The 12,079-nt window shown below is 36.6% G+C and overlaps 1 protein-coding gene across 1 annotated transcript; it reads right to left on the bottom strand.

Annotated features, from left to right (window-relative positions):
- Window positions 1-879: 879 nt before the first annotated feature.
- On the bottom strand, window positions 880-12,079 carry ciarta (circadian associated repressor of transcription a). Its single transcript, XM_088327737.1, has 6 exons — window positions 11,948-12,079; window positions 9,028-9,311; window positions 8,010-8,085; window positions 4,820-4,898; window positions 4,329-4,482; window positions 880-3,244 (listed from the first exon to the last, which is right to left on the bottom strand). Exons 2-6 carry the CDS (start codon window positions 9,307-9,309, stop codon window positions 2,909-2,911), a joined length of 927 nt encoding a protein of 308 aa, XP_088183863.1. The 5' UTR covers window positions 9,310-9,311; window positions 11,948-12,079; the 3' UTR covers window positions 880-2,908.

Here is a 12,079-nt window from a genome sequence, read left to right as displayed (position 1 = left end):
AGAGAGAGAACACGAAAGAGAGAAAGATAGAAAGGTATTGACAGAGAAAGAGAAATATAGAAAGAGAAGAAAGACACAGAAAAAGAAATGGAGAAAAAGAAAGTGAAAGAGAGCCACACAGAAAGAGAAGAGAGACAAAGGAAGGAAGAAAGAAGGAGAGAAATTGACAGTAAGAGAGGGTAAAAGAGAGACAGAAAGAAAGACAGAAAAAGAGAGTGACAAGGAGAAAGAAAGAGAAGAGAGCGAGAAAGCGTTCAAGGGGGACGGCTCAGTCGTTCACTTTAAAGAGCTGGCTTATAAGTGTCATAGACCAGAAACGGACACAGGACCGAATAGCGCTCGTTTTCTCAGTTTTTATTAATAAAGAGGGAGAGCAGGGCTTGCTTCCACGATCCGATGGTTGACGGACAAGGGGAGCGGGCGATGCGGAAGTGGCACTTCCGTGTCTAGCGAGGAGGATCGGAAACAGGCGGGAATTACAAGTCGTTGGCCGGGACTGGAGAGCAAAGGCGGTGTCAAGTTCAGAAACGAGGTCGACAACAGGAGGCAGGCAGGTAACGGGGCAAAACAGGTCAGCTAACAGGCAGGCAGAACGGGGCGAAACAGGTTAGCAACAAAGATCAGGCAGAGAAAAGCAGGGCAGGAACAGAGTCGGACGAAAAGGCTTACTGAGCTGGTGGCAACAGTTTGCATAACGATCTAACGACTTCCTCTTGGAAGCCGGGGGTTTAAAAAGAGTGCATCAGCCAATCAGCTGTCCAGGCTGTTGGCGCCAATGAGCAATCGCAGGTGCTTTCAATCGGTAATCATGACATTAAGAGCCGTTTTGTTCAAAACTGTACTTGAAGAAAACGTTTTTTCAAAAGACACAATATGAAGCCCATTTTATAAAGAACTTTTAATTCGAAAGATGGCAATAAAAAATGTTTTTTAAGACTTCACACATGTTAATTATTACAAATGGCTTGTAAAAAGGCAGCAAATGTTTGAAAAACGACAATTAAAAATACTGAGGAAATATGCGCATTTGCAAAATGCAAAAACAAAAGTGCCTGTTTTCATAGTAAAGTGGTGCAAAAACAAACACGAAACATACATAGCAAATTTGGAGATGAAAGCGTCTGCTCGGAAATTAGTTTCCTGTTAAAAGGTTAGGTGCGTAATTTGATGTGTCCCTAAAAAGTTGAAAGTAAAATACTTTCTCTGTAGTGCCCAACTGAGTTATTTTTTGTATTCCACTGCGCCTATCTGCTTTTATCTTACTTTTATCAGAGCTGTTTGGGGCGAAACACATAAGATTCGAAGAATGGGGCTGGGGGAAGTGCTAGAGAGGGACAATAAATAACTGAAAAATGCCCACAAAAACAACTAATAACTTAAAAAAAAAAAACAGAAAAACGACCGAAAACTAACAGAAAATAAAAGATGGAAAAATGAACCAAAATAAAAAAAAAACGACCGAAAAACAGATCAATAACAAAACAGTGACCCAAAACAACCAGAAAACTACTCAAAAGAACTATCAAATCCCAAATAAAAAACGAAAAAAGAAAAACGAAAAATGACAAAAAATACTAAACTGAAAAGTAACCAAATTACAAACCAAAAATGTTCCAAACGCAATGAATGACAAAATACAAACTAATTAGCAACTGGAAAAAAAAACAACAACTGAAAAATGCTGATAAAAGGAAAAACGAACCAAATATTAACCCAAAAAAGACTCCCAAAAAACACAGAAAAACGAACCATAAAAAGAACAATGACCCAAAACAACTGGAAAACTGCTGAAAGCGCACCTAAAAATGCATGTACTTGCACGAACGATCATGAACAGACAGCCTAAGCCTGCAATCATGACTTTAAGCCAGGCGATGGCAGTGAAGGGCAACAAACATTTCAAATGGCGCAGCCCACCCTTAAAAGTATAATATAATTTCCTCTCTCCACTTGGAAAGTAAGCAAACGCTCTCCTTTTTTCTGAACATAAAGGCATTCATTTTTTTGGTGATCATGGTTGTGTACTTGACCATTGTGGAATGCACAGTCAATTATATATTATAGTTTTGAGCAGCATGTTGGAATCAATTTACAATTAATTGATTTAAAGACTTCCACATCAATTAAATTTCTAAGGGACAGTGTGGATTAAGCAAAAAAGAAGCAAGAAAAAAGAAACTAAGAAAAAAGGGAAAACAAGAGAGAGTAAAAGAAGCAAAAAAAGTGAGAAAAAGAAGAGAAAAAGGAGAGGGACAAGAAAGAAAAACACTAGGAAAAAGTAGATGGCTTAAAAATCGAATAAATAATGTAAAAAGAAAAAAAGGAAAGAGAAAGAAAACAAAGGAAAGGGAAAAATGAAAATAAATAGAAAAGAAGCAAGCCAAAAGAAGAAAGGCAAAATAAAAAATTGCAAAATGAAAAAAAAAAACCACCAGAATAAAGAGAAAAAAAGAAAAAATAGGAAAAGGTAAGGAAAGATTTAAAACATTTTCATGCCTTTCCCCCCTTTCTTTTATTTCTTTTCTCTTTTTTATGTTCCTATCTTTTCTTCATTTTTTTCTGATACTATTGTTTTCTTTCTTCTTTAGTTTCCCTTTTTTCTTTCTTCTCTTTTTACCCTTTTTCCTCATAAAACGCTGAGAAAAGTGAGTACACTTTGAGTCTCCGTAGTTTATATTCTTTTGCACTATTTTTCGGTTGCAGCGACATCTAGGGAACACTGACTTTTTTATACCACTAGGGGCGCTAAATACCACACACTGTCCCTTTAAAACTTGTAGTGAAATCTTCTTCAGTGCAGTAAAAATTGTTCCGCTGTATAATAAAACAAGGAACGGACCCATGTTATGGTTCATTCTTCCACACTGATACGGAACCTGATTGGGTGTCTGTTTTTAGGGAGGGACAATCAATTCTCCTTTTCGGAAACACTTGGAAATGCTGTATTGCAGGTCAATGGAGGACTCCTTTTGTCTGGCACACACAAAATGGCGGCGGCCTGATAATAGTCGCTGACCTGATTCATATCGGCACTCCGAGATATCGAGCAGTTCTTTGTCATTTTGCCCCTGTCAGCAGGGAGCGCACTTTCTAGTGAGTCACTGCTAAAGGGTTTGGTCGTCTTCTTCTCTGGACCCTCCTGCATCCTGGAAAAATTGGACGGGCAATTTTCGGCATGGTGGACTTGTTTCCCTGGCGAAACCGTTTCCGGGAAGTCGGAATCCGACCAGGTGAACTTTCGCTTCTGAAATTTCAGAATGAAACTGTTTTTTTCCCTGCTCCATTTTAATGCGACACTAGTACAGGGGTGGACAAACTCCGGCCTGCCAAAAGAGAATGGCCAAATATATATCTTAATGTCAATAAGCTACTTCTAATAATTTTTTTTTAAACATTATGGGTGCCAACTTTGTCGCCATTGTCCCTTTGAGTGTCTACTACAAAACTACTACAGTACAACAGAAATACTCAAAAAAATACTACAAAACTACTCCAAAACTAAATATTAAATATAGAGCTTATAATGAGGGCCCTAATATATTATTTTCCTTACATTCTCAAAAGAAAAAAATACAATACTATAGAAATACTATAGAAATTTTGCACAACAGTAGGTAATATGTTGATTAAGGTAAAAAAAACAATTGGAAGAATACATCAAAAATATTGAAAAAATACTACTACAGTAATACTATAATAGAAAAAGTACTACTGCAGAAATATTTCTACAGAAATACTACAAAATTACTGCTACGGAAATATTAATAAAAAAAATCAAAGAAAAATACAACTACAATAATACTTCTCAACAACAGAAATATTACGACAGAAATACTACAAAATATTTCTACAGTAATACTACAAAAAAACACAAATATACTACGAAAAAATTACTATGGAAATACTACACTAATACAAAAAAAATTGAAACGTTCAACACAAATACAACCAAAATACTACAGAAATAATATAAAAGGATTACAAAAACACTACAGTAATATGTAATACAAAAGATTTGGAAAATTAAAAAAAGACTAGAAGATTACACAATTCTGCTTCGGAAATAACAAAAGTACTTCAAAATGACTATTATGGATGTACCACAAAATGCAGAATTACTACAAAAATACTACAACAATAAAACTATTGTAATCTTGATAAAATACTACAGATAACAAAAAAAAGCCTGCAGATATACTCCAAAGATACTAAAAACTGCAATAATACTACAATTTGGCATCTTGGGCAAACGTTGAACCCAATGCTGCCCTTTGTAGACTCTGAATAGTTGCCCACCCCTGGGCTAGTACGACAAGTGTGATGCTAACCTTGACAGGAATGCTAAGTTGATTTTGTCGCCAGCGAGTCCGAAATTTGGGCGGGAAAGTCGGTCCTAAAGCGAGTGCGGGACACAGCGCCACCTGGGGGAACCATGTTTTGAGCATCCCTTCGATTTGAAGAAGATTGTGCAAATAGCGCTCCCTGCAGGGAAAAAAACAACAACATAGTGACATGAATTCAAGCAACAGTCTAGCTAACAGCCTTTTGGACATACCCAAGGGCTTTACTAGGTTGTGTGGTGCATGTGTGTGTGTGTGTGTGCGTGTGCGTGTGTGTGAGTGTGTATGGAGGAGGGGGGGTCGTTTGGCGATTGCTACGGTCGGGCAGTGCACACCAAAAGAAAACTGGCGAGGTTCTTCATTTCTGAAAATATATTCTTCTTCTTATATTTTATTGTTGAATTTAATTGAATTATAGACCTGCATCTGATATGCCCCCCCTGAGAATGATGTCTAGTCACAGTACTGGACGTACGTACCCCATTTCAGGCCTTTGAAGAACTCCCAGAATCCTCTGCAGTCTGTCCATGGCCACGCTCTGTTGGAAACTGGTCAGACCTGCCGAAAAAGAAAAAGAAAAGAAAAACGGCTTAAAATCTACCCGACGACAACAGATGATCAATATCTTCAAAGTACTGTCCTTTTGTCAACTTAAAGGGTCAGTGTGTATTATTTAGCGCCTCCTACCGGTAAACAAAACTTATTTCATTTAAAAAAAACATAATTTCGCATTTTACTATATTTTGAACTGTCTGAAAGTAAATTTAAAGGAACAATTTGAATTGTACAGCACCAACCAGTGGTAAAACGTTTCATTAAAAAAACAAAAAAACAAAAAACAAAAAAACAAAAAACAAAAAAACTTATTTTGCATTTTACTACATTTTAAACAGTTTGTTTGTAAAATTTAAAGGGTCAGTGTGTATTATACAGTGCCTGCTAGTGGTAAAAACGTTCATTAAAAAAACAAAACATTTGCATTCTCTTACTTTTTAAACCGTTTATATCAAAGAAACAGTGTGTTATTAAGCGCCTCTTACTGGTAAACAAAACTTCTTTTTTTTATTTAAAATAAAACATGATATTGAATTTTACGACATTTTAAAATGTATGGAAATTAAAGGACAGTGTGTGGTATGTCGTGGTCAAAAAAACAATTTTGCATTTTACTACATTTTAATCTGTATGTATGTAAATTTAAGGGAACAGTGTGTATAATATAGCACCAACTAGTGGAGAAGAAACATTTCATATTAAAAACAATTTTTTTGCACTTTACTACATTTTAAACAGTTTGTTTGTAAAAATTTAAAGGGTCAGGGTATATTGTATAGCGCCTCCTAGTGGTAAGAAACGTCATTCTAAACCAGGGGTGTCAAAGTCAAATGGACGGAGGGCCAAATAAAACATTTGGCTACAAGCCGAGGGCCGGACTGTCCAATCTTTACTGAAACCAAGATTTAACCTACTGAAAACACAACAAATATATTACAATATGATTGGATAAATAAAGCAATATTTTCTTATGACTCTGTCAGTCATTTTTAATTTCAGCAGGCACAAAATACAAATGTCCTTTATATAAAAAACTCATAACATATCTCATAACAACAACTCATAACCATTTTCTATCATTCAATCATCTGAAATTATTAAAAAGAAATATTGCCTCGAAATACAGTAAACCTCGGATAAGTCGGATCCAGATGGACCGGTCATTTTCATCCGACTTATCCGAGGATCCGACTTATCCGAGGTCGCAAAATTTCGAACTAAGAAGGAAGTCCAAAGAAATTCACACAAATTCAATTTGAATGCTAGCACTACTGTAATAAGAAACAATGGGATTATGATTACGAGGCTTTGTTCTATGACCGCGTGCTGTGATTGAGAGTGCTATCATTCAACACTGAGGAGGAGTTTGATGAATAGCCTCTGCCAATCACGGAACGCCACGTCACATCAAGAAATCTTCCCGGAAAATCTGGGAGGGGTGAAAATCTTCCCGGAAAATCTGTGAGGAGTGAAAATCTTCCCGGAAAATTCCATCGCTTACTGCCACTGGAGGCTGAAATTTAGAGCATTTGGGAGATGTCCTAGGCGACCTGATACCGATCCGACTTATCAGAGGCGAAAACCATTAAAAAGGGTCAATTGTACGGAAAAATCCATCCGACTTAGGCGAGGATCCGACTTATAAAATCCGACTTATGCGAGGTGTAATACTACAGAAAAGCCTAGAGAACAAACGTTCCACGCAATTTGTCCGACTTATCCGAGAATCCGACTTATGCGAGTCCGACTTATCCGAGTTTTACTGTACAATAAAATAAAGTGCAAAAATCTCTTGTTACTTAAAACCAATAGCAATCAACACACTGGACCTCATCTGTCCTGCTCAAATGTACATTGACTTTCCTTTCTGTGCTTTCTCTGGGTTAGTGTGAAAAAAAGGAATTACTGATTAACAAATAATAACAATCAAAAGTCATTTTCTCTGCTAAAGAGGAGACAATTTTATTAAAAGACTGTTGTCCACATCAAGATCTATTTTCCATGAAAAGCCGAAAAACAAGAAACACTCCCAGGACAGAGTCGGCAAACAAAAACAACATAGTCAACATAGACAATAAAGCTTTAAAATTCCCGAGGGGAACAACAAAAAACAAGACCTTCTTTATGTGCATATTTAACTTTTAAACTTGAACGGAGTAAAAACTTCAAATGTGTAATTGCACAGGAAACATTACTGTATTATTACTGTATTTACATACATTTATATACAGTACTGTATTACTACAACTCTACATTACTTGTTTGAGGCGTGTGTTTTGTTTTATGATGCCGTCTAATATTATACTCTTTCATCACCGCCACACTTTCTCCACATAGCAGACACACAGGTTTTCCAGCTACCTCCGTGAACATGTACTCCAACTCCCACCTTGTTTGAAAGCCCCGGTTTTCAGTGTCCACCTTCCGTTTAGCCATTGTTGATGGGTATCTGTGGGCTAATTTTTGCTGTTATGCTAATGACTGCTGCTGACCGACTGCTGAATAAATCAAACCGCCTCTCGCTTTGCTCCCGCTCGGCGCGTCCCCGTTGCATTGTGGGAAATGTCGTATTCATGCGTACTGCGGGCTGCTGGCTTGCAGCGGCCTGCGGGCCGGATCTAATAATATATTGATATCGTCACGCGGGCCAGGTAAAACCCTCTCGCGGGCCTAATGTGGCCCGCGGGCCTTGACTCTGACATATGTGTTCTAAACCATCAGTAAGTCATTTTAATAGGATAGTGTGTATTATTTAGCACCTCCTACTGGTAAACAAAACAATTTCATTAAAAAATATATATTTTGGCATTTTACCACATTTTAAACCCTCTTACTATAATTACATAATTTTTTTTTCCAAAAACGTAACCCGAATAGTATATTAAAAAAATCAAAGTTATCTGCCAGCAAACTTTTTTTATACTGTACTATATACTATATATTGTGGGTTTTTTTTAATAAGTAAAATTTACTGGCCCAAAATTTGGGTTGGGTGAGGCTCAATCTTAAGATCTTACCTTTGCGGCCGCATGTGGCTCGCGAGCTGTAGTTTGCTCACTCCAGATTTAAAATACTTAATAAAAAACATGGTTACAAGATGGCCGAAGCACATACCTTTATTGAACCTGCCGGCTTTGAGTCTTTGAAGGAGTTCCATTAGAGGACAAATGAAGTTGTGCAAATCTGTACACTGGAAAAGACGGAAAGGAAAAATATCAGTATTGGGCATAAAAACAGGCGCACCCACATTAGTTCTTTGCTTTCAATGTCTAACAGAGTAACACTGTAACTACCTGAAACCTAAGAATGACTGAAAAACAAAATAAAACAACCCAAAATCACAGAAAAATAACAACAAAAGACCCAAAAAATACCAATATGAACAACAAAAAATAATGACAAAACAATAAATGACCCAAGAAGAACTGAAAAACAAAAAATGACCGAAAAATAAAAAAACTTACCAAATAACAACCCAAAAATCGACAAAAAACGGGATAAAAGACTGAAAGACGACCAAAAACAGACTCAGAAACGACCTCCCAATAAAAATAAAATAAAAAAAACAACCCAAAAAGACAGAAAACGGTTAAAAATGAACTGAAAAGAATAAACCATCGACAAACAACTGAAAAAAAAAACCCGACCCAAAAACAATAAATGACTGTGAAAACAAAACAAAACCAAATACAACTTCAAGACAGAAAAATGGGCGAAGAACGACCCCCCCGACAAAAACAAAACAAAACGACAGAAAGACAAAACGGGTGGAATTATGACCCAAAAACAACCAATAAAGAGTGAAAAATGACAAAAAGACAGAAAACGACCCAAAAAGAATAAACGTTGAAAAACGACTAAAGTGAAATTCAGTTTTATATGTCAATTTCTCAAATGTACTCAAATGACAATAAAGTAAAACAATAAAGAGCAAATAATCGTTACCTAAGTCATTACTCCAAAAAACAACAACCAAAAACAAACCAATGACCATAAACAACTACTCAAAAACAGAAAAATGGGTGAACAACAACCAGAGAAAAGGCTGGGAAAAAAACCCCACCAAAATAACAAATAAGTCAATAACAAATATTTGATAAATAGATGAATTAAGTTTTCTACACGGACTTACTTTTTGAGTAAAGGCCAAATCTCCGGCCGAAGGGCACGAGGCATTTTTGGCGCCCTCTAGAGGTGAACGCCGGCACTTGTTCATGATGTGGGCACGACAGCTTCTTCTGGAGCGGGACTGCATCTCATCCGGACCACTTTGAAGACCGAAGTCGTATCCCCTTTTAGGACAGTCTTCCCCTTCGGACGGAACGCCGTCTTCGTCGTCCGTTTCGCTCAGGACAAAAGTGAGGACGTCGTACGAAGCCGGCCAATCAGAAGGAGCCGCACTCAACCTATTCATTTCTGGGTTCAAACATGCAAAAAAGCGAAGATAAGTGATTCAAGATCCTACAGCTTCGCTCCCTAGTGGAAGCTAACTACTGAGGCTTATTTATGTGTTTAGAGGTCGAAGGATTATCGGACAGTCGATTATCGGACAGTCGATTATCGGCATCGATTTTGGGGAAGTCGATGAATATCAGTATCATCAGTAGAGAAAATTGCTTTCAATTATATTTATTTGATTAACAATCGAATTCCGTGGTAATCAATTCGGCCAGCAGGTGGGGCTTACAGTTTCCCAACTGAATTAATTTCAAAAAGCCTCATATAGTGTCTAGCATTTATCATGAAGGAAGCAGTACTCGTGACATATTGAATTGACGGACAAATAAATAATGCACGCAGTTTGATTCTAACAAACATGAAAAGGAAAATTAAAACAGATGAAAAAATAAAGAACATTGTTGACAAGAGAAACTCGCATTGCTAATCGACAAAGGAGAAACCGTGTGGGGAAAAAAGGCGTTGCAGTTGAATAGAGATGGCAATGTTGTAATTTCTTAGAGGAACAGAAGATTCTGCATTGTTGTGCCTTATTTGAGAAATTTAACCAACCAATGTATACTAAGCTTGACGTGAAAGTATGTTATGCAGTGGTTATGTTGAACAACAGTTTTACCACACAATACCACGACTTTGTTATCATCGACCGGGATAAGTTCTCATTTGAGCTGCATTGAATTGGAAGTAACAACGATCAGCCTAGCTATCCTCGCTATTTGTGTGTGTTCTCAATTAGAAATAAAGAAATAAAAAAATGGGGATCGGGAAGTAATAGTGTTACTACTACTAATAAAGGGTGTTTTTGGGGGGCCAACTTCGTCCCCATTTTCCCTTTTTTTGTGTGTCTGCAACAACAAAATACTACAAAAATAATACTAAACTAAATATCAAAGTTGGTGCTTAAAAACAGGGACCTAATATATAATTTTGCCTCTATTCTGATAAGAAAAAAATACTACAGAAATACTACAAAAATACTGCTACAGTAATACTATGATACAGAAATATTACAACCGTAGTACTACAAAAATAAAACTATGGTAATAATGAAATACAAAAGAAAAACTACTAAGATACTAATATGTAAATACTTTAAAAATACTTCTACAGAAATATTACATAAAAATTACAATGATACTAAGATACTGCCACATAAATATTACGACAAAATACTACAAAAATACTTCTACAAAAGTATTACAGCAGAAATACTACAAAAATGTTACAAATATACGACAAAAAATTTACCATGGAAATTGCACAAAGCTACTAATGCAAAAATACTGCAAAAATACTATACAAATGTAACTACAGTAATACAACAAAATTAGAGAAATACCACAAAAAATGTGACAGCAGGAATTCTACAAAAATACTAAAACAAAAACAACAACAACAGTAATACTACAAACCTTGCCATGAGGCTCTTTAACTCTACCCGGCAGAGTAAAAGCCCACATTAAACCACACCCCCTACATTGCATATTACCGAATTTTATTGCAATATGTATTCTGTGTAGCACTATATAGATATTCTATATAACACGCTACAGTGGGCATTTGCACATAGCACTGGGTATCTGTATATTGTATTCTTTTTGCTTTATTATTGTATTGTTCTCAGCTCAGGGATGCTGCTGAAAATGTGAATTTCCCTTCGGGGATGAATAAAGTATCTATCTATCTATCTATCACAAGAAGTCACAAATGGCTAAACAGACTTTATTGTATCTACAGTATATCTTAATACTACTACTCATACTTCATTTAAATACATGGATAAGCATTAGGGGCACTTATTACAGCTAAATGAATAATGTGATTTTCAAAAAAATTATACAATGATAGAGCAGCACGGCGGCAGTGGATAGCGCGTGTGTGGCACAGTTCTGAGGTCAAGAGATCGAACCTTCTGTGTGGAGTTTGCATATTCTCCCCGTGCTTGCATGGGTTTTCTCCGGGCACTCTGGTTTCCTCCCACATTCCAAAAACATGCATGTCAGGTTAATTTGCCGGTCCGAATTGTCCCTAGGTGTGAATGAGCGACCGAATTGTCTGTCTCTGTGTGCACTGCGACTGGCTGGCAACCAGTTCAGGGTGTCCCCTGCCCACTGCCCGAAGATAGCTGGCATGGGTTCCAGGCTTCCAGCACCCCCGCGACCCTACTGAGGAAAAGCGGTGCAGACAATGGATGGACGGATGGATATAGAATGATTTAATAAAACCAACACAGATGGAAAACTCCTGCAATAATGACTACATATTCAGTGACATATTTTATTAATCTAACATGACTTTTGTTTTCTGCAATATTAAGTAAATATAAAAACAAAAAAGAATAATCTCGCTGCATTCAATGGTTCACTACGTTGTTATCTATGACAATAACATACCTGTCAATTTGTGTCTTCGTCAAAATTTCATACGTCTTTTGAATGTTTTAAATCGTATGAACCATATATATATATATATATATATATATATATATATATATATATATATATATATATATATATATATGTATGTATGTATTGTTGTTGCCTATGTAGACTAAAGAATATTATACTCTCAGAAACTAGTGTCTTATTTCTCACCTTGTTCTTGCAAAAGTCGTGTTTTTCTGCAAAGTAAGATCCAAAAGGAAGCGGTCCAGAAGGTTCTTGAACGAGGAAAATGGTTTTGAGTCAGCTATTTTGTTGTTTTTGATTGTGCTCCTCTTGAGTCCA

Source organism: Urocampus carinirostris, chromosome 2, assembly GCF_059441175.1.
Source record: "Urocampus carinirostris isolate Australia breed hairy pipefish chromosome 2, RoL_Ucar_1.0, whole genome shotgun sequence".
NCBI classification, from domain to species: domain Eukaryota; kingdom Metazoa; phylum Chordata; class Actinopteri; order Syngnathiformes; family Syngnathidae; genus Urocampus; species Urocampus carinirostris.
The sequence above is the reverse complement of the archived record's forward strand: the minus strand, read 5'-3'. Positions and strand labels throughout refer to the sequence as shown.

What these genes read in the sequence shown, in the direction of transcription:
- ciarta (XM_088327737.1), bottom strand. Translation starts at nt 9,309, where the DNA reads ATGAATAGGTTGAGTGCGGCTCCTTCTGATTGGCCGGCTTCGTACGAC. An exon ending in ATTTGGCCTTTACTCAAAAA is followed by an intron (nt 8,086 to 9,027) that starts GTAAGTCCGTGT and finishes CGTCTTTTCCAG; the next exon opens with TGTACAGATTTGCACAACTT. An exon ending in AACTTAGCATTCCTGTCAAG is followed by an intron (nt 3,245 to 4,328) that starts GTTAGCATCACA and finishes CTGAAATTTCAG; the next exon opens with AAGCGAAAGTTCACCTGGTC.